This window comes from Vanessa tameamea, chromosome Z (assembly GCF_037043105.1).
Source record: "Vanessa tameamea isolate UH-Manoa-2023 chromosome Z, ilVanTame1 primary haplotype, whole genome shotgun sequence".
Lineage (NCBI taxonomy): Eukaryota > Metazoa > Arthropoda > Insecta > Lepidoptera > Nymphalidae > Vanessa > Vanessa tameamea.
In genome coordinates, this window is record NC_087341.1 from 15451224 (window position 1) to 15472924 (window position 21701).

Consider the following 21701-nt stretch of genomic DNA (forward strand, 5'->3'; position numbering starts at 1 on the left):
TCGACACTTTATTTTATTATTTAAAATTTGTTATACTAAAAAAGCAGTTGTTATTGTATAACTATGAAATTATATTCTTTAAAATTCGATAGTATAATGATGATAATGAAAATAAATAAATTACTGTAAATATACCAAGGGCTCAGCCATAACCGCTTCCATCTTCCTCTCAGCCTGCACAGTGAACTCCGTGAAGAGGAGACGCATTACATACTCCCCTGGTCTTAGATCTGTATCTGATGTAGGAACGAAGACACCCTTGTTGGGACCCCATGGCAGCATTGAGCCTAGAAAAATTATTTTTTTCCTAATAGTTATAGATTTGTATGTCATTATGTTCTTCAAGCATTAGTCATATAAAAAAATTATATTATTATAAATACAATTTGTTATAAAATTACAGCGTGTAAAATCTATTAAACATTAGACTCTATAGGCATGTTTTTATCAAGCACTTGTACACAATATAAGTATTCATCCTTTTTCCTGTTTGTATTTTCAAATATATAATGATGAATTAATAGTAGGTATTATTAATTTTTAGTTATAATTGAATCATATTGTGTTTACATGTCTCTCATTGGTAATTTTATACATGAATAAATTTATTTGAAGAATAAATTGGCAAAAAACTTCATCATCAAAAATGTAGTTTTCGGTTAAAACCAAATTTGCCACTTTGGTTTACCCAATTAATGAAACCACGTAAACTCCTACCTCTTGTAGAAACTAAAGATGCTAAAGTACTGCCAACCGCTCGTACATCGGCTGTGGGCCCGAGGGTCTTGTCAAGTGAATTCTGTGTCTGGTCCATTGAGCCAGTTTCAGTGTGGTTCAACATATTGTCTATTGTATCGTGACGTGGGGGCTCGGACAGCACACTGCCATCCGATTCCGCCTCGCTTGATACCATAGAAGAAGGAGCTTCTTCAGTGCCTGATGCTGAGAAAGTAAGGAAAAAAAATATATAATAAAGAAAAGATAAATGTGTGCTTAATACATTTTTATAAGCGAGGAAACTGCATCCAAATACGGTGTAATGACCATTTATTTTTTAATTTCTACATATTAGACATAACTAGAAATATTACATTTGTGCAGGTCAAAACATTTATTTTTAATGTGTATGTTGAGGATATTATGATAATGCTCATTTTTTTCATGGAAAATCCTATTCAGAAAATGGGTTAGTGTTTAAATAAATTAAAATGATTATAAAATACCTAACATATACAAACCTGATGCATCTTCGGGGTGGCCGTCTGAAGGTATTGTACTCAAAGAGTCGGATTCCTCCGAGGTCATCATATTGTATATGCAAATTATTTATCAGCTAAGATGGGAATATGGTTGATTTGTGATTATGTCACTAAAATAGAAAAAAAAATACAAAACACAGAAATAATAATACTAAAAATGTGATTAATGGTTATGAGATTGAATGAAGTGTTTGTGATAAAGAAAAAATAAGCCAGCTAAAAATAGCTTTTAACATGAATTAACTATGAATTATATTGTGACAAAATAGTAGTCCTGGTACTAAGGCATTGAAATCAGGTCTTTTGCATCGCACATAAATGGATTGCATTGTTAAAAAATCTGATAAGAATTTAGTATATATTGATTTACATGTTTATGATGTTATCAACCTGGGCAACAAGCCTTTGTTGAATGAACTAGTGTCTATTAAGTGATTCATGATATTCTAGGAAGCATAACAGTAACATTGGGTCGGCTTCGCGTTTTACCTTTAATAACATCATTAAACAAGACTCCCATCTGCAACATTGTTCCTAGAAAAATTTAAAGAAGTTTAACTTAAATAATAATATTTAATAATAGTATGATTATAAATGAGACACAAACTTCAGTTAGCAACATATATACATATGCTTATATTACAATAAAGAAGATTGTATTATTTTAAAATGCATGTTCTTTTTATATTTACTTTTGGGAGACAGAGTGACACATTGTTTACCATATAGTTGATAAAAGAGATCTTATAAATCTTATTGATAAGAATGATAAATCTACTAAGTTCTTGCTGGTTCTTCTTAGTATTACTTATAGTCTGAGTAAGTGGAAGCTATAATAAAGATTGTTTATGACTCAAAGTGTTCATAAAAACACACTTAGTACTATTTGATTTGAACGTCTTAAAATTGAGAATGTATTATGTAGCCACAGGACATGCCAATGCTAACAACGGTTTCTGAGATGACATGTGCCCTGATGATATTGGGCTACTCAACCTTCAAACCCAAACAAAATTACAAAAACTTTTTCTTATGAAGGTCAAGTGTTCTCGTTGTTAAATAAATTTTGAGTGGATGGTTCTTGGTCTTGGAACCATGCAAACTTGTATAGTCATATTACAGAAACAATTAAATTTTATATGCAATGCTATGTCATTAAACATCATATTGTTATAATCAATATTAATAAGAAATATGTGATTCAATTTGTCTCTCTTCTTCATTTACATAAATACTTGATAACATTTTTGGATTCTGATTATAATATACATATTTATAGTTAGCATGACTTAGGCACACATATATTTGATGAGGATAAATAATAATGTAAGAAAGTAAAAAACTATTTGAATAACAATAAAATTCGCCTTGCTAAATTAAATAAATTGAAATATAACATTGTGCAGATTTTCATTCATTTCATAAGTCTTACAATTAGTAGTTTATCATTTGAACCAAGAATAATGTACCCACTCATTAACTCGTGTCATCCGATTTGCAAAGAAGGGAGAGAACTATAATATAGTTTTATGTAATTTAGACAAACAAGTTTGATATGATTACATAAACAAATAAATTAATTCTAACTACCACATTATAGGACATTGGCAGAATATCATGTCTCGAACACAAATTGAATTAATTTATTGATAAATAATGAAAACTATAAAATTCAAATATTATAGGAGAGTAGGACTTCAGACTTGGCATCATACTTTCAATGAAAAGAAGTTTTGCAGAGTGACAACCTAATGGTGTATCTGACTTATGTATTCAAATGATTGGTATTATCTATGAATAATAGGTACTAAAATAACCATATAAATGCAATTTATGCAATTTTTGCAATATTTGAAAAGATTACACAACTATGTTGTACATGCTAAATAAGGATATTGTCACAAAATCTAGAATATATACATTCCACTAGCAATTAATATAATTTTAAAATAAATGAAAAAATATTAAAAATCGCTTTGCAATTTGCACAAACATACAAGCATCAAATGATAATTTTAAATAAATAAATCTTAGATACGTAAAATAGAAACAAAACAGTTGCAAAACTGTTAAGATTAATTCATCAGTATGATTCATTGAAATAAATTATTGTCATTTGAAATGATCATACAGTACATAGCTTATGGCCATATTATTAGTTAATATGTGTATGACTTTATACTAGCTCAATTGTGTCTCAATAAAGCTTGTTTATTTCAATACTATTTTTAGTTCTCATACACTTATTGTATATATATTTGTCCTTTACATTAAAATATTATGAAATAAACTCAAATCGAGTTATTTACAATGCAAATATTATCAAACAAATTATTTTACTAATATTTGACACACAATAACGGAAAATGTAAAGTAAGTTATTGTTGATAACAGAAGATTGTTTTGATAAATTTTACTATGATTCTTTTGTTATATTTTGTTTGATATATTTTATAAATTAATTAAACCACAAACAGATGTGACGTTAGTGTCACAAATACAAGAGATAAAAAGTAATAAGAAACAACAATAATAAGTAAACTTAACGATTAACGAAGAATAAAATCAATACACATTATAATAATTGAAAAACAAAATGCGTTTAAAATACCTCGGTTTTAGCTCGGCATTAGTCCTGCTATAACTCGAAATATTAACATCTTGTTCAAACAAATAAAACAATCAGGTACAATAAAACTAAATTTTATCGAATTTTCCACAATCACCCCGTCATTGGCAAATTAACTGTTTTATTAAGTTTTTGATAGAGATTTTAGCATTTATTTGACACATAGGTTTATACGACCAAGTTACGTATACGCATTACTTTAAGAACTTTTTAAGGTCACTATACTATGGAATTAAATCGATTTATATTGTCTATGACGATAAAATTATATGCTCCAGTTCAAGCAGTCTCAAAAAAATCAAAATAGCTCTTTTCATTCATATCACATTTAAAGTAATTAATCACTATAGTAAAAACCTAATAAGTAATTTTAACTTGATACATATTTCCTTTAAAAAATATTGAAAACAAATGTATAATATTAATGATTAGTCTGTATTGAATGTTAATTTAATTGTAGATCTAAAAAACCATCGTACATTTGTTACCTATTTACTCTCTAAGTTGGATTTGTTAACGAAAATTATTTTTTAATAATTCCACGATTGAAATGTCTCTGGCATACATGGGGACCGAACAATCTAGCAATACTAATTTGAATAGTGAAGAATAACCACAGTTATCATAATCTTAGATATAATAATTATTTCCATTCTTATTGCATTCCATCATTTCTTCAAAAACGGACAGGGAATTAAAAAAAGCTACGGAAGCATCATTATTCACAATCCTATCGACATCGATGAAAACGGGCCTAGGATGGAGGGATGTCAAACGTCAATGTGACGTTTTACGTTTCATTTTGTCATACAATTCCTTATTCTATGTTTCGATATTTTTTTAATGAGATTTATACAAGCACAACTAAAAGCTATTTAACTAAGATTATAAATATAATATAGTCATGACCAATATATTAAATACAAGTTGTAGCCCGCGTATTAGAGCGGGCGGGTGGTTGGTTTATCGTAGGTTTTAGGTATAAAAATGTCCCTGTCTTTCATGGGGTTCAAGCTGACTTCATGACAATTAATTAAGAAATTTCTTCAAGTTCAGTAGCTTAGCCTTGAAAGCATGCCGTCATGCTTTACAGCTAAGCTACTCACGGACTGATAGAGTTTTAGAATGTAACATTAATATTTAAATTACAATTTAAAAAAAGAATGTTTTATGACTTGAGACTATAAATATTTTTTAACTATAAATCTGATGTAAAATTTTAGGGAAATGCATAAATAACAGGAAATTTTGTTTCGGATAATAATGCAAAACATTAACATGTATGTTGCATGTATCATGTAGGTATATTATTGCTATTATGTCCGAGAAGGCGTTGAATTGCATGATACAAATAAGGTGTTATCCTGATATTCTTACTATATAAGTAATTCTGTCTCTGATATAGTACATTGGTTTAGTGTCAGCAACTAACTATATAACAACATGTATCAAGTTTACTAATCCAGACGCATAGGTTTGTCAAAAGTAAGATATTTGTAAAAAATGCCTGGTACCTTTAGTTACTTTCATAGCATAATAAGGTCTTATGACAATTTACTTTGTCGGCAGCCGATATAAATAGGTTTTTTTCCTGCAGAAGATATTTTTTCGCGGAAAAAAAAAGTCCCAAAGAAGTAAATTTAAGAAAATATTGACTGTTGCTTTTCTGTATTAACTTGATAATTTCATAAAATATAAATTACTTTACGTATAAAAATTTTGGGTATAAAACTCAATATAAAACTCACGTGGGTGTGTTCTTTTCTCGATATGTCAACACTCAGCAGTTTCGCAACATTAAACCGAATATAATATTTCAAGTCCTTTGGTCAGTGTTTTTGAAATTATAAGAAAAGTCCAAAATTACGTTGCAGTGTTAGTAAAATAAAGATCGCCATATTGAAATATCGTTTGCCTTGCTGAGCACACCAAGCTGTTTATATGCCAATTTGGCTTTACCTTCCAACTGACCGCGAAACTAACTGAGGTTCGAAACATCAACGCCAAGTATTCCGATAATAGCTGTGGCACCAATGGAAATATTCTTGAATCGTGGAGATACGACGAATGGTGGCTTTTAACATTTAATTTGCCTTTTCCGGGTTGAATTGAACTAAGTTCTGGCTGCACTCCGAGTTTTTGATTAACAAATGCTTGATTTCCGACGCAAGTTCGTTCCGGTTTTCGTCGACGTATTCTCGAGAAATATTAACACGGCCGGTGTATAAGGTACATTCGTTTGCATAGCAGTGAATGTTACTGATTTGAAACAAGTCATTGATATGCAGAGGAAAGAGAGAAGATGATAGGCGTGACGCCGTTTTGCAGAAGCAACTACAATAAGCGTGGGATTTGAACTCCATGAGCACTGTACAATACGGAATGATCAGTTTCATACTCTGAAGCATAACATCGGCGCCATAGTCACCAACAACGTTTAGATCATCCAGAGAGAATCACATCTGTCCCCATTGGTAATATACAAAAAAAGGACCGCATCTCATTCCAATTCCGCTGACCTGTAGTGCCACACTCAGCGGCAGCTTACAAAGCGATGGCGTGAGAAGCACGCAAACTTCACTGTACTGCGGACGAGACAGTGGTTCTACGATCACAAAGGGGGATCGACGATAACCTTGTGGCCGTCCGGGAGAGAAGTCAGTAAAAGGTCCAACGGGGAATATATATATGATCCTCCACGTTTGGTACTTGCGTTGGCGAGGGGAACAGTTTTCAAATCATATGCTAAAGCGAAGTCAAGAACAAATCTACCCACGAATGTTAGTTCGTGATGTATGTCATTCGACGTAGTGGGCAATAAAATCGTCAAGAATGACGATCTCTGCGGATAGGATCTGCTGCAGCACGGAACCTGTAGCTAGTTGGACGTGCTCAACCGTGCAAACCATCACAGTCTACGCGCAGCCAGATACTGAATTGGCTATTACTGGATTACGGAAATAATTGGTGTTTAGCGATATAATAAATGATATGTCGATCACAATCTAATTATCTCTAGACATGATTATTTTTTTCGCTTTCGAAAATACGTGTATGCATCATTCCCACTATAAACGGGCGTTAATTCACGGCTGTGAGTCCTATAGTAAATACAACAAACCAGCGGTAAGTTGCAATCCTAGTAGAATGTCATAGTATCGCTTACGCGTATAACTGTGATGCATCCAAGGCTTGACTTTGCAATTCTGCACGGCCTGCCGTTAGTCTTAGCACTACGCAAATAATTAGAAATTCAAACATTTGTTTCAGTTTAACACGTAGGTAAAGCTATTCTGTATTTTAGGAATAATCATTATAGAAGCTGATTATACAGTATATACTTTGCAGTTTATAGCTTTATAGAACATTTTTGAGGAGTGATCGAGCGCCTTTTAATATCACTAGTGATTGTATTTATAATTATTATATTATTGAATTTATCATTTTATTTAAAATATTTTATTAAATTTTTAAGTCCACATTAGTATATAGATCGCTTGATATAATATACGTATATAATATTTATATGTAATAAATATAAAATGTGGATATTTTGTGGTAAAAGGTGGTGTTGGATGTCTGTTGAAGTTACGCCAGGTAAAATGAGAAGGTAAATGCCACCGCACGGAGAATCGCGTAAAGCTGCAAGACGACCACATAAAAGCCAATCCATACGTTAAACTTTTGTTTATAAATGTTACTCGTGAATTTGTTCGATCTTTAGGTTCAAGCTAAAAATAATTCATTAAGATATATGTTTTAAATGTGGATACTATTTTATTGAGTTTAATGTTATAGTAATATTATGTTTACACTACAACTTTTTCTGGCTTTCGTTTCTGAAATTTCCAAAAAAAGTTAAAGTAAGTTTACAATTTATTAATTTAAATTACTTGCCTACTATAGAACAAGACGCATTGAAATTAATATTACGTAATTTTTGTTGAATTAATTAATTAATTTGCTGTAATTAGGTATTGCAGCAAAATTCTCAGACCATAAATTTATTGAAAATATCGGATATATTTTATTCGTTGGCTAATCGCTATAAGGTATTAAATTAACAAAATAATAAAAAAAGTGTTGGTCTGTGAATGTTCAAAAAGAACGCAGTTTAAGTCAACTTTCTGTATTTAAACTAAGTATACTTACTTCACGTAACTACAAGTCTCAACAATAAGCGTGAAATTATCATTTAATGATTTACCTTTACTACAATTAAATTTTACGAAGTTGGTAATCAAATATTTTTCATAACAAGTTCTCAACGATATTATCGTCCTACAGTATTCTACATCTCAAAGCTACTTCGAATTATTTCATACGATCACGCGGCGACCTGAGGAATATATCCAGTTTGTAGAGAAGCCTTGTTGAGTGTGGATGTGTGTCAGTCGCCTGATATTCGGTGAGTTAAGTCTTAAATAAATTACCTTATTGATGGCGTAGGAACGGACACGGACAGAGACATGGCAACTTTTTTCTAATTTTGATAACATAATCGTCCCATGGCCTATCAAACCTGTTTGGGCGGCCGACTGGTGTGCACGAATTTGTTACCGTCATTTCAAATACGTCGTTAATTCCCATGCAGTTAACTGTACTTTGATGAAAATTTCATTCAAAGCTTTGACAAATTCGAAAACAATTGTTTGTTTTGTTTTAGTAAAACATGGTTAAGAAGAACAGCTTGGAAGCGTCGAGCAGTGGCAAGCCGGAAGCCACAGAAACGACCCCACTTGTAGCCAAAGTAAGTGTCCTTCGCTATGGTCAAACTTTGTAATAGATGCAATTGTTATGTTGTCGGTACATCCACATGTTAGGTCAGATCGTTAAAACGGATGTCTTGACAAATTGATCGTGTTTAAATGACATTAATCGATTTTGATTAAAAGCAGTTACGATAGATATAATAGTGAAATATTACTATCAATGTGATCGGTTTAAATCGTCCATACCTACATGAAAATGTTTTACAACCGTCATTTTATAATTCTCATGTCGCTGGAATGGAATAATATTAACATAATATTTTCGTTGCTATTTATAACTTTACACTTATTTATAATTCTAATAAATTTGATATACCAAGGACATGAGATTCTGTCTGATGTCTGAATCTTAGATTATATATCTGACATATTAAAGCTTAGGAACCGGTTTCGTAATTTATATATGATAGGATGATCGTTCTCAGGCTTAAATATATTATTTTGTTGTGCAACCCACATAATGAAGGCAAAAAACCATACAAGTTCTTCTGGTGTTAGGTTACTGCGATGTCGAAGGGAAGTGTCTAATGAACTTTTAACAACGAACGTACAATTAAACGGAAATACTGATATTTATATCTATTTTAAATATTAGTAGGTATATCAATTTAATGTATACTATATCATATCAGTATCTACATTCTGCGATTACATTAAATGACTTTTCTAATTGTATTACTATTTAAGAATTCAATTGCTAGAATACTTTCTTGAAATTCCATTTAGGTACGTACTTGCAAAGTTTAAGCCAGATAGTAATATCCAGATATAGTATATTTATTTAAAATGCCCAATAATTTTATTATACTTACCAATTTCAACCTATAAGAAATTGAATTATAAAAAAACACTCGAGATTAATACAGGTTACATATTTTATGTAGATTTTGTTTCTCTTTACAATAATGATCTTAATTTTCAAATAACAGTCGCCAAGGTTTTTAAAAATTCAATACTTTCATTTCGAATGTGTTCTCATTTACTTTCAAGTTACTTCCATATAAGTAAAGTCAATATTTATCTGGTAAAAATTGAAGTCGCCTCCGTCTTGTTTTTATAAATCACGAAGTACTTACAATATGAAATATGTATATCAATTTCCAGAGCATGCCCGCGTTTTTATATTCTTACGACGAATACAGTTTCTTTATTAAGATCGGTATATATTTCTCGTGTAACTTACATATTTGATATCAATTTTATATTTTTGAGATTTGAATAGTTTTGAATGAGTTGCGCGCTAACCTTTAAGAAAATTGAGCGCAAAGTTATAGCGTTTATACTTTTGGTTTAATATTTAAATATCTGATATCTGCATAAAAACAAACAACTTATAATATAATGGTGAAAGCATTTTTAAAATTAAAAGTCTAAGTGTTTACCTCCTTTAAGTTACCTGCTACCCGTCTCGACTTTTTAAGGTTATATATAAGAACTTATAAAAAATGTTTTGTAAATGAATACATAATAGTAAAATAATACATACATACATATAATAAGGGTCGAGCCTAGCGGTATCTTATTCCGTACACCGCTAATAATAAATCTTACTTGGTCGCAACACGTTTATTTCAATGCGTTCATTCAAATCAAGTCTTGTAAATAACGTTCCATTGCAATGAGTACGGCAAAATTTATTCACAAAAAAAACGTTAAAAATATTATTCATTTTGATAAGGATTGATATTGTGTGACAAAGGCATCGATTAAAGTTGTCATATTTGTTTTTAAATTTTTAGACATTAACGGATACCGGGACTTATGAGCGCGTTAATGATACGCTGTGTGTTTTGTACTTAGAAGGTATACTGAAGATCTGTAATTATTTCCACAACGTTCGTCTGTACTCATAACGAGCGTCAGCATTCGTTTTGAAAGCGCTTCCGATAATTTTCCTGACGCCTACTTAAACATAACAAGATATATACTTCGATATAATAAAAATATCTACTAGGTAATAGATATATATACATAATATGAAACGTATACAAATCACACAACGTATATTTTTCTTAGCAATCGCCACTGCAAGTATGATATTAAGAAATAATATGAGGTCCTTTGCAACGCAGTCTATATTCCAACTGCCTGTGTATTGTATACCCAACTTTTTTTTTTCAATTAGATGAATAATAAGGTCCAAATTTAAATGATGTTGTGACGTCTATTAAAAATCTTATACAGAGTAATTATTTGAACTTAAACATTTCTCACTAGCGTGTTGGAAACGAGTTATTTTAAGTAGGCAAGTTATAGTAGATTAAAATAATAATAGTGTACATACACACAGATATATTTATTTCAAAAGAATTCTTAATGTTAAACATCGTCTTTTATTAAAAATAAATTTGTGACCACTTTATGTTATTCGAATATCTCAATTTTAAGTCATTAAAGTGTCATTAAATTAATTTGTTGAATTTCTTAAAATGTGTGTATATGTATATACCAAAATAAAACTGAACTAAATTCAATATTTGAAACAGTTACTATGTAAGTAATTAAATATATCTATTTATGTATTACAATAGATTATTATTATATAGGTTATATAAATATCTATGTAGGTATATACAGTATTTTTAAAAGATTTTAAGACTCAATTAAACGAACCCATATTTAGTAAATAAGTAAATGGAAGAAATTCAAAAAAGGCGTCAGACGAAAAATCTAATTTAAATTCAAAAATATAAATTGACATAAGTGTTTTTGCTTATTCTTATCTCATATCATAAAACAACGATAGCAATTATTATGAAGTATTTTATTCACCAGTGTCCCACATTCAAACTATGGTTGTCTTTAAATATAAATAGTCATTTCTTATCATTAAACAAGTATTTCACTGAAAAGTAAACTCACAATGGAACATTGTTTAAGCAAATGATAAGTCCAGTGACACGAGATCTTTACAAAATATTTACGCCAGTAAACTCGTTTTTAATAGAACTAGATACTCCGCGTGCTTTCATCCATGTTATTACCGTTTCATCCCTGTGGGTGATAGCGAGATGAAATGTAACGTATTACTGTTCGAAATAAATAGTCTATCTAACGTAAAAACCTATTTTCGAATCAAACTAGGTCCGAAGTAGATTCTTAGATTAACGCATTATAACAAATGAATTATTCACCTTTATTATAATGTTCGTATAGATACAAACAAAAGTACTACAGGTGTAGAAGCTTAATATCTCGCATTTATATCAGAGAAGGAAAGGGGGAGAAGACACATTATGAATATTTTTACATTCTTTATATTTCAAGCTTGAATTAGAGTGGATCATTAATATTAATGGCAATGGCATGGTCTTTGGAAGAGTTTGTCGATACTGTTATGGCATGCTCACTTATTACCAGGTTACCTACCAAAATATTGAAGAATTGAATATGAAAAATAAAAAGTAAAATCCTATAGTACCTAGTTAAACTCTGTGTAAGAGCATTATGTGTTTATAAATATTTTTTTACTGATAAAGTCTTGGTATTTTTATTATACATTAAATGTACCGAAACTAAATGATATTATTTCACATCAAACAAACCTCGACCTGCAGCTAACTGCGTTACGTGTTTTAGGTTGAAAATGGCGGTAATGGAGATGACCCGATTAAAGAAACCAGCGGCGGAGGACTCTCTATGAAACAGACAGCTTTCCTGATCGCCGGGGAAATGGCCGGCAGCGGTGTACTAGCTCTTCCACGAGTTCTCGTTAAAACTGGTAAGATTTAAGTCCATTACAATACAAGTTAAAGTAGCCATTGAAATATTATAACAGTTAAGCGATGCGAATTAATTTAAAAATTATTTGGATGTTACATTATATTATGAATTTATATTTATATGTACTTCTGTGTTTGTAATTTATTTAAAGTTATATAAATAAATACATATGTATACAAAGTTATGCTATATGACCGTGACATATACCGTTATGAGCACATTATACTGAGTGGATGATGAGAGACGATAATATTATATAAATTTAAATATATTGACAACAACGAAACTATAAGATGAATAAATGAGACTTTAATTATTTTACATTAGTTCAAATATTCATATTTAATTTATGTACTTATTATCCCAGTATTAGTACATATTATTTGTGAACAAAATATATTTCAAATGTATTTATAAGGCCAGCGGATTGTTCTGCCATGCTTGCTTATTATGCGAATAACAATGTGTAGTTTTGCCGGCGAATTTTAATTCGGTGTCTGATTTTTCATACAACAAGGGAAGTATAGCTAGACATTTTATATTTACAATAATAAATATAATAGGCAAAATGTTATCCTCGAGCTTTGTTCTATTGTATTCTCCCATGGGTGTCGTCGCTAGCTTATAAGACTATGGATTCATGATAAAGATATAAATAAAAAGTAAAGGTGATACGCCATTATTTGTTGTAAGAAGTAAAGGATAAAAAATGGTTTTTGTGGGTTATCCCTAAGAGATAGACATATACCATCGCGGACTTTTTTGCAATTTAATGCTTGCAAAAAAAATGTTTATTTACACATTATAAACATCTAAAATTATCAGTATTTCTCTCCTATACTATGCATGTGTTATACATGAATAATATATATTATGCATGTTATATACATTCCTCTCGAATCACTATCTATTAAAAAAAAATCGGTCTAAAAGATCTAAGCATTCATAGGGACAGACAGACAGCGGGAAGCGACTTTGTGTTATACTATATGTAGTGATTACAATATCCACACGAAAATTTGTGTAATTACATTAGAAACTTTCGGCAGCCACAAAGACGAAATTAATCTTCTACCTACATAGTTTTTACGATAACTTCATGGAATTAATTTAGCGACCACAATATTATATATTCATCGTTCTACTTTTGTTTATGTAAATAAAAGGCTCTCCTGATCATGTGCACCCGACGGTAACCATACCAACGCCACCACCATCGGGAGCATAAATGTTGAAGCCCTTGTGCTTTTAGGTATATTGGCTCAATCTCCCGTTAAACCCGGAATCAAATCTAGAAAATATAAATATAAATATTGCTGTATAATATGCGATGAGTAGGTACCCAGAAATGAATAAATGTAAAGCGCACAGCAGATTTTCGGAGACCCGTACCAACGGAGATAGTGCGAATCTATTTAGGTACCTACTAGATGAAAACCCGGCTTCGCTAGGGTAAAATAAACTAAACAAATATAAACATATCAACTACCGTACTCCTGTATGAAATTATTATTTGGAACATACTTTCTGAATGCACCCGTAAACGTCAAACATGGCCGCCCGTTGAACTTCATGATATTGAGTTTCATGGATTTAATATCGAAATATCTTGATTATACGAATTTTACGGATACACGTTGTCGACTAAACATTTTTAACGATCTATAATGACGGATAGGTTTCGATCGGGTCTATCGTAGGTCTGTACGAAATTATTAATATAGATATAATCGGATAATTACAATAAATAAAAAATAGTACCAAATAAGTTATACGTAAATATCCACCAGACACAAATATAAAAACAAACAAGCCACGTCATACTAATGTTAGACAAGATTTTTAAACGATTATATATATTTATATTTTCATAATTTGATTAAGCATTAAGTGGCTCACTTAAATCTAAATTTCGAAACTTTAAAACAGACCACGAAACGGTTTTTTTTTAATCGTATTTTGTCTCTTTCCTATCACTGAGTTTCGAATGAGACGATAATAGGTCAGAACCAGTTTGACATGTGGTTATGTTAATGAGCCGGACTATCAACTTCACAGTTTTCAGATTACGTAGTATTTGATACAATAAAGATATTTAAGTATGATATTTTAATAATTATCTGTGTATTCTAGCACTGTAACTTCACTTTTTCCTTTTCTATTATACCTTGTTCTAACGTTTACATTCTTAACCGGAACAATATTAAAAAAATACGATAAAGTATTGCTAGTTACGTCATTTTCTATTTATATGAAAATACAGTATGCGACTTGATGTAACAATTATGCAACAAGCCATAGCGTTCACAAGGTTTTATAATATATTATGTTTTGGGATTGTTTTAATTTTCTATAAATATTCTAATAGTACTAGGTGGAAGTTATATTAATAAAATACAAGACGACTGGGCTTATAATATATTTTAAAAAATATACTAGGTTTTTAATTGACGTGTTCTATAACTTCTATAACTTTCTGTTGCTGGTCACCACTAAACTTTGACGGAAACTCAACGTAAACTGGTCCCTATTTTAAAAATAGTATATATTTATCTATGCTAATAAATGACATGTATTATTTGTATGCCTAAATGAAAATACTCCATCGAGATACATAAATCTTCTTATTAGGTGAAGCCCGTTTCGTAGAAAGTATATAATACAGTATTGTTTGTACATAGTAGCTGCTCTTCGCAGTTTCACCCGCTTTAAATTTAGACGATTGACCTGACAAGCGTGATTTTCATGTTAATTTAATTGTTAATTTCAAGCTTCATTAAAAGTATAACACCTCGCCTTATTGCCTCCACTGATGACAGGAGGGCTGGTTTTTTGCCCAGATAATCGGATTTGCGATTCCACGGGGAAATGCTGCTGGCATTCCTGCCGCCATTTCTTCATATACGCGGTCATGATTTATGTAATTACTATTCTTAATTTATATTTAAGGACTTAGTGTTCTTGTATATTTCCTGTATGATAGATAATATGATCTTTATTTAAATATAATTTTAGTCAATGCCACGCTCAATTTTTTATGTTACTGATAGATAATATGTTCTATATTTAAATATAATATTAGTCAATGCCACGCTCAATTTTTTATGTTACGTATACGACACATTCGCCTCCTTTTGTTAATCAATAGCAGTATGTCTAAACCTTTCACGCGATTACCGACCGACCGACAAAATTATAAAATTTACTGGATAAACTATCGTTCGTTTAGAACTCGAACAAAAATAAGTATTCATATAGGTAGAATTATATAAATTTAATAATACATTATAAAAAAAAAACAACATTCATATTGAAATGACTAGGATTATATGCGATTTTGTTATTTATATATGCGAGATTCACACAAGTTGATATTGAATTTTTTTGCATAAATTCGCTATTTTATTAGATAGATTAGATAAATCCAAATATCATAATTACCATTACGAGTGAATACCAACGCGACAGGTATCAGACTTTTTATATATTTTTTCAAGGTTTAAACATGTCATTCGTTCGAATATAATAACTTAATACGAGATAGATCTCGTATTAACTCCTTTTGTTCGTTGGTAGCAATTTGTCTTCATCTTTAATAAATGTAGTAATTTTCTATGGGAATTTAATTACATTTACATTACATTAACAGTCTGTAAATTTCCCACTGCTGGGCTAAGGCCTCCTCTCCCTTTGAGGAGAAGGTTTGGAGCATATTTGGGAATACATTAATTTATTTTATCAATATAATTTGATGATTCTGATGAAGTCCTGAAATTTAAGACCAGGTTCGTAGATATTTCCATTGGAAAAAGTGGTACGCGGTTGGCTCCTTGCTCTTAGCTTATTAGCTAATAAATAAATATCTCCTTAGCTTATATGACTACGTAGAAAAAGTTTTTTTATTAAGCAACACTGCAACTAGGTGGATTTGAAAAAAGATTATATTTTGTGTTAATTTTAATAAAAATTTATAATAAGTATTAGATTATTGAGAATTTTATATAAAGTTGTTAAAAATTTTTTTAGAAAACTAATTTCATTGAAGCTTTATAAACTACATTGATAACTGATTGAGGTTGAGCTTATTCAAAATAGTTTATGTCTAGGGGGAATAACGGAGTTATTTAGGGGTATATTTTGACTCATCTAAGGTGTAAAACATGAAAAAATTAATATTTTACTTTATTGAACTTGTAGCATAAGCTTATCAAATACTCCAATCATACACAACTGTCGAGATTCTTACTTCTCTAGAACTTGTTAAAACTCTTTTATGTTCTAAAGTTTTTAATGAAGTACATCAATTTATAATTGTATTTTGTCACTCTTTAAAGGTTATTTTCCAAAATAATCACTGACCATAAGATAATAATGTCGTCCTAATTGAGCCATAATGGCCATTTTCATGAGATACTAAACTGTAGGACGTATTATAGTACCTAAACAAGTGTGTAGTGTGTGCCCAAAAACAGATGCACTATAATATTCTGATGCGACGGATATCCAACACGACTGGACCCTGAAGTTGAAACACTACCCACTTTCAGACCCTGGACTGCTACTCGGAATTACTCCACAGTAGAAACTTTTTATTGATCTGAAACCAGGAAGTCTGTACGCTTAGAGAAAACTCTAACACTAAAAGTTTGTTTAATAAGAAATAAACATAAGAAACTATGAAATTTTTCCGTATGTTCTAGTCATACTTTTTTCTAGCAATAGTAATTATACTCGTAAGGAGATTTGTGTTCAAGTACCTTTTTCTTTATTCTAGGATGGTTCGGCGTGCCCCTCATAGTGTTGATGTGCCTTATCGCAGCATTCAGCGGGAAACGTCTCGGTGACTGTTGGACCATCATCGAAGGTCGCGATCCTGAAATGAGGACCAGAAAGAGAAACCCCTACGCCATTATCGCTGAACAGTCACTGGGAAAAATGTGGAGGTATTTCCTCACGTTTATCTTACGAGTTACATATAAATATAAAACACGTCTCAGTTATAAATAGTTTCAGAATACAACTTAAAGTATGGATTATTTAATCTCCCACGTCTTTTCGCGCCATTAAAGTTGATTATTAGCATTTAAATGTTTTTAAAACATCGAATTACGAGGCGGAATATTAAAAAGGTCAAAGTTAGCGATTATAGTTTCATTAATAACTGAAAGTTAGACCTTTTTCTCGCTTGTTTGCTTACGTCACAGGTAAACTTCAGATGTTTCAGAATCGGTCAAGTTATGAGAATTTATACATTGTCTTTTTTTTTTTAAAACTACCAAAATGTTTTTAAACAGCTAATAATAGTAGTGGTAGTGACCTTGCTCTTTAATTATCTGGTATAAACTGTGTAAAATATATTCGATCCTAGTGTATCTGTTTTATATTTAAATAGATTTGTAAAAATATTAATCGCTGGGCATTATTATCAATGATCACAAAATAGTTTTGTTAAATAGGCAATTAAATTAATTCCAGTGAAATTTCTCGAAGATAAATTTTCCGTTACTTTGTTGAATTTGAAACGGGTTTTCCTACATATTGTCACTCCGTAATCGTGTTGTTTTATCGATTCAGAATATTTTAAAAATATGTGGAAAGAAAATCTATCTATGAGCAAATGACTAGTTAGGAAGATTGACAGCCGTGACCGAACATCTATGAGCAAGTCACTTTGGAACTAATAAAGACTCTGTAAATACTCTGTAATTTCTTTCAGTGTTGCTGTATCTCTGGCGATAATAATTACACAATTTGGTGTGGCGGTGGTGTACTTACTGCTGGCTGCGCAGATCGTTGAGCAACTATTCATGACCTTGATACCGACCGTCACTATTTGCATCTGGTATCTGGTTGTTGTCGGAGCGATGACACCACTTATGCTTTTTGGCAGCCCTAAAGACTTCTCGTAAGTAAAAATTAGGATAAAAATGTGACAAATTTTACAAAATTGTCGGAAATGTTTGTTTTGAATCATAAATATATGTTTCCATCCTCCTTGGATATTTATAATTAATAAATATCGTTCTATATTGTAGCTTTTCTTTTGTTTTCCAACGAGGATAATGTACATTGTTTTGATAATACTTTGGCCCAATAGGTGAGGATCACCTAAATGTTTTATTTTTTTTTATTTTCAGCTTCATGGGTGTCATTGCTTTCTTCTCAACTTTCGTGGCGTGCATTCTCTATTTCATTCAGATGATGAATGACATTAGACCGTTTGGCACGTTCCGTTGGGGTATTCACGGGTTCATGGATTTCTTCCTTGCGTTCGGTACAATCATGTTCGCCTTCGGAGGCGCTTCTACCTTCCCAACTATTCAAAATGATATGGCTGATAAGTCCAAGTTTAACAAGAGCTTGCAGTACAGCTTTCTTGGTAAGTTAACATTAAATGTGGACATTGCCTATATTAATATGTTGATTCAACTTTTTTTTACTAAGAAGAAATATTATTACTGTCATAAAGTACTAATAGTTATGAAAGGAAGTTGGCGATTCATCCAAAATATCTTTTATTCATTAATCTGTTTTGTTGCAGCGATCCTGGCTTTATATATCCCAATAGCAGTAGCAGGATACGCAGTGTACGGCGAGTCTGTCGGCCCCAACTTTATTACTTCCCTGTCAGCCACCCCATTGACTCTCGTCGGCAACGTGCTCATGGCGGTTCATCTTGTATCCGCTTTCATCATCCTCATCAATCCAGTCTGCCAGGAAATGGAGGAGCTTTACAGTATTCCTAGAGGTATTTTATTTTCTTAGTAGCACTAATTGATGACTATGTACTAATCCACCACGAAGTACTAGCCAAATTAACGTATTGGCATTATAGCTTAAAAAACAAAAAAATGGTTAATTTATTGCGTTATCGTCCCCTCAAAACAAATCCCAATTTTGATCTAATTGTTACAGATTCAGTAGGATATCGTACACTGGTTCGTTTATCTATCATGGCGGGTATACTCTTCATTGGAGAGAGTATTCCCCGTTTCTACACAATCTTGGCTCTTATCGGTGGAACCACAATCGCCTTACTAACTTTCGTGTTACCGTCTTATTGCTACCTGAACCTCGTCAACCAAACTCCAAGAGAGGGACAAGCTCCTGTGTAAGTGATTGTTTTAATAATTGATATACTTCACTATATGAGTAACATGCACATACTGACTTAAAAGTATATTAGTTACTTGCTATCAATATGACGAGTATGTTACAACATGACACAATCATATCATGAACTCCGACAAATTACGGTACCTAATATGTACTTAAAATAATATCAGATCGGATTATTCAGTTACGGATACGGATTGGATACAGCCATCGACATCGGTACTGCAAGAAATATTCCTCATATTACAAATGCATCATCAACCATGGGAACTAAGATGTTATGTTACTTGTGCGTAGTTGTGTTTAATTACACTGCCACACTCATGATTCAAAGGGAGACATAACAATTGCACCCACACACACACACACACACACACACACACACACACACACACACACACACACACACACACACACACACACACAACATAAAGCGTTAATAGCGCAATGGTTTGCGATGTAAAATGTCGCAGGATCGATCCTGACCCCTTGGCTATTGTCGTCCCCACTCCTAACACAAGTGAAGCTTAAAAAAAGGGGTAATAGGAATATTAGTGATTCCTTAATTAATATGGGACATTGCTAGTATTTTTTTTTTAAAAAAACAATATCAAGTATTGCTGTGTCAAACAGTAGCACTTGGTGATAGGATATCTGATGAGTGGATGGTACCTATTCAGACCCAGACGCAGAACATGGTCGGATTTAGAGATTTTGGCCCCGGGACATGAAGGAGTGGGCAGGGGCGGATCTACCATATGGCTTTTTGGGTTTCAGCCCAGGGCCCCAAGGGGGCCCCAGCTAAGTCAAGTCAAAGTCAAAAATAGATGATAATGCGAAAGAATCCATAACTTTATTAAATTAAACAGATCGTATGGTTTGCAGCCCAGCGAATCCTGCTATTAATCAAACCCATTCAATTAATTTAATTCAAGTCTACGTTCAGATAGCCCAGGGTCCCCTAAACTTACGGTCCGGCCCTGGGTGTGGGGGCTCCGAAATAATTGTCCAAATAAATTGGACACAACACATAATTGTGTAGATAGATTGAAAATAGTTTTATCTGTATTTTATTTTACTTATTCTATTCATGTGGTTTACTAGTTCATATTGTAATGTTTTAAAAAATAATTTTGTTTGGGCCCCGATCTTGTAAAGGTCTCGGATCTGTTGCACGGATGTCCTCTAAATCCGGCCCTGTAAATGTGTTTGCAGAAAACCTACTTTTTGAAACTTGACCTATATCAAATATTTTATTGTAATATAATATTTACCTAGTTAGATCTACAAGAAGTATTTTATTACAGCGAGGTTGCCGGCTGGGTTAAGCTGGTTTGCTGGGAGGTGATCGTAATAGGCGTGGTCGGCGGTGTCGCTGCCACTTACAGCGCTACGAGCGCCATCTTCAGCACATCGCAAGCAATACCTTGCTACTTGCGGTAGAGCGCCATCTAGCGGATACTTTCGATAAGACTTATGGCGTTACCTTTATTCAACTACAGAGATCACCTTTTTCTACCGCATTTTATCCTCAAATTTCTTATCAAAATGTGAATGTGATCAAATAATTACTCACAGATCACTTTAAAATTAGTCAAGACAAAATAATAACAATTACAAAACTAGTGTTTCTTCATTATTACATACTATAATAGTGAGAGTATATTTAATATAACTACGGTAAACATTACCGTAATAATCATTTACAATTAATTATTTTCAAATCATATCTAAGAATTAGATATAACATTCTTCATTAGCCATAGTATAATGTTCTATAGTTAAAAATCTAATTATAGTTTTTTTTTATTTACTTCATTAAGTATATTTTTATTATTTTCTAAATCATTGCAGGGAGACAATGTTGTGTTGATTTACATAATTGATTATTGACAAATAATTTAATCAAGGGTTTATACGTGTTATAAGGATATTAATCGATTACAACGATATTGAAAATGTAGCGATGGTTACTTTTTTCAACCAATCGTGTGAATGAGTTGTTCTATTATATTCTTGTAAAAAGACAACTATTTTTAATTAAATAAAATATGGGATATGGTGTTTTATTTATACAATAATAACACACACACACACAAAATACCTTTTGAAACAATATTAGTAATGAGAGTGTACTCTGTCGATAAACTTAGTAGTAGTTGCCCTAGGCTTTGCTCGCGAAGTTGAATATATCTTACAGAT

General features: G+C 31.7%; 3 protein-coding genes across 4 annotated transcripts in view; 2 read left to right on the top strand and 1 right to left on the bottom strand.

Moving 5' to 3' along the window:
* Positions 1-4117, bottom strand: part of LOC113404142 (protein furry) — a 118414-nt gene extending 114297 nt beyond the window's left edge. The window contains exons 1-5 of the mRNA XM_026644925.2: positions 3871-4117; positions 1749-1793; positions 1239-1369; positions 718-942; positions 136-287 (exon numbers count right to left, since the gene is read on the bottom strand). Of these exons, the coding sequence (XP_026500710.2) occupies positions 136-287; positions 718-942; positions 1239-1308 (447 nt within the window). The 5' untranslated portion in view covers positions 1309-1369; positions 1749-1793; positions 3871-4117. The remainder of the gene's footprint in view (positions 1-135; positions 288-717; positions 943-1238; positions 1370-1748; positions 1794-3870) is intronic.
* The window catches only part of LOC113404122 (glycine cleavage system H protein-like), a 90052-nt gene that overhangs the window by 59567 nt on the left and 8784 nt on the right, over positions 1-21701 (top strand). The window lies entirely within an intron of this gene.
* On the top strand, positions 8235-21554 carry LOC113404144 (uncharacterized). Of its 2 annotated transcripts, none has more exons than XM_026644935.2 (9): positions 8235-8296; positions 8555-8638; positions 12240-12381; positions 17158-17326; positions 18100-18288; positions 18521-18762; positions 18925-19131; positions 19299-19494; positions 20807-21554. In XM_026644935.2, the coding sequence occupies exons 2-9, from the start codon at positions 8561-8563 to the stop codon at positions 20940-20942; spliced, it is 1359 nt and encodes a 452-aa protein (XP_026500720.1). In that variant the 5' UTR covers positions 8235-8296; positions 8555-8560; the 3' UTR covers positions 20943-21554. The 2 variants fall into 2 exon arrangements, with proteins under 2 accessions (XP_026500720.1, XP_064076494.1); XM_064220424.1 differs by lacking the exon at positions 8235-8296 and adding an exon at positions 8474-8491 and having other exon boundaries at positions 8561-8638.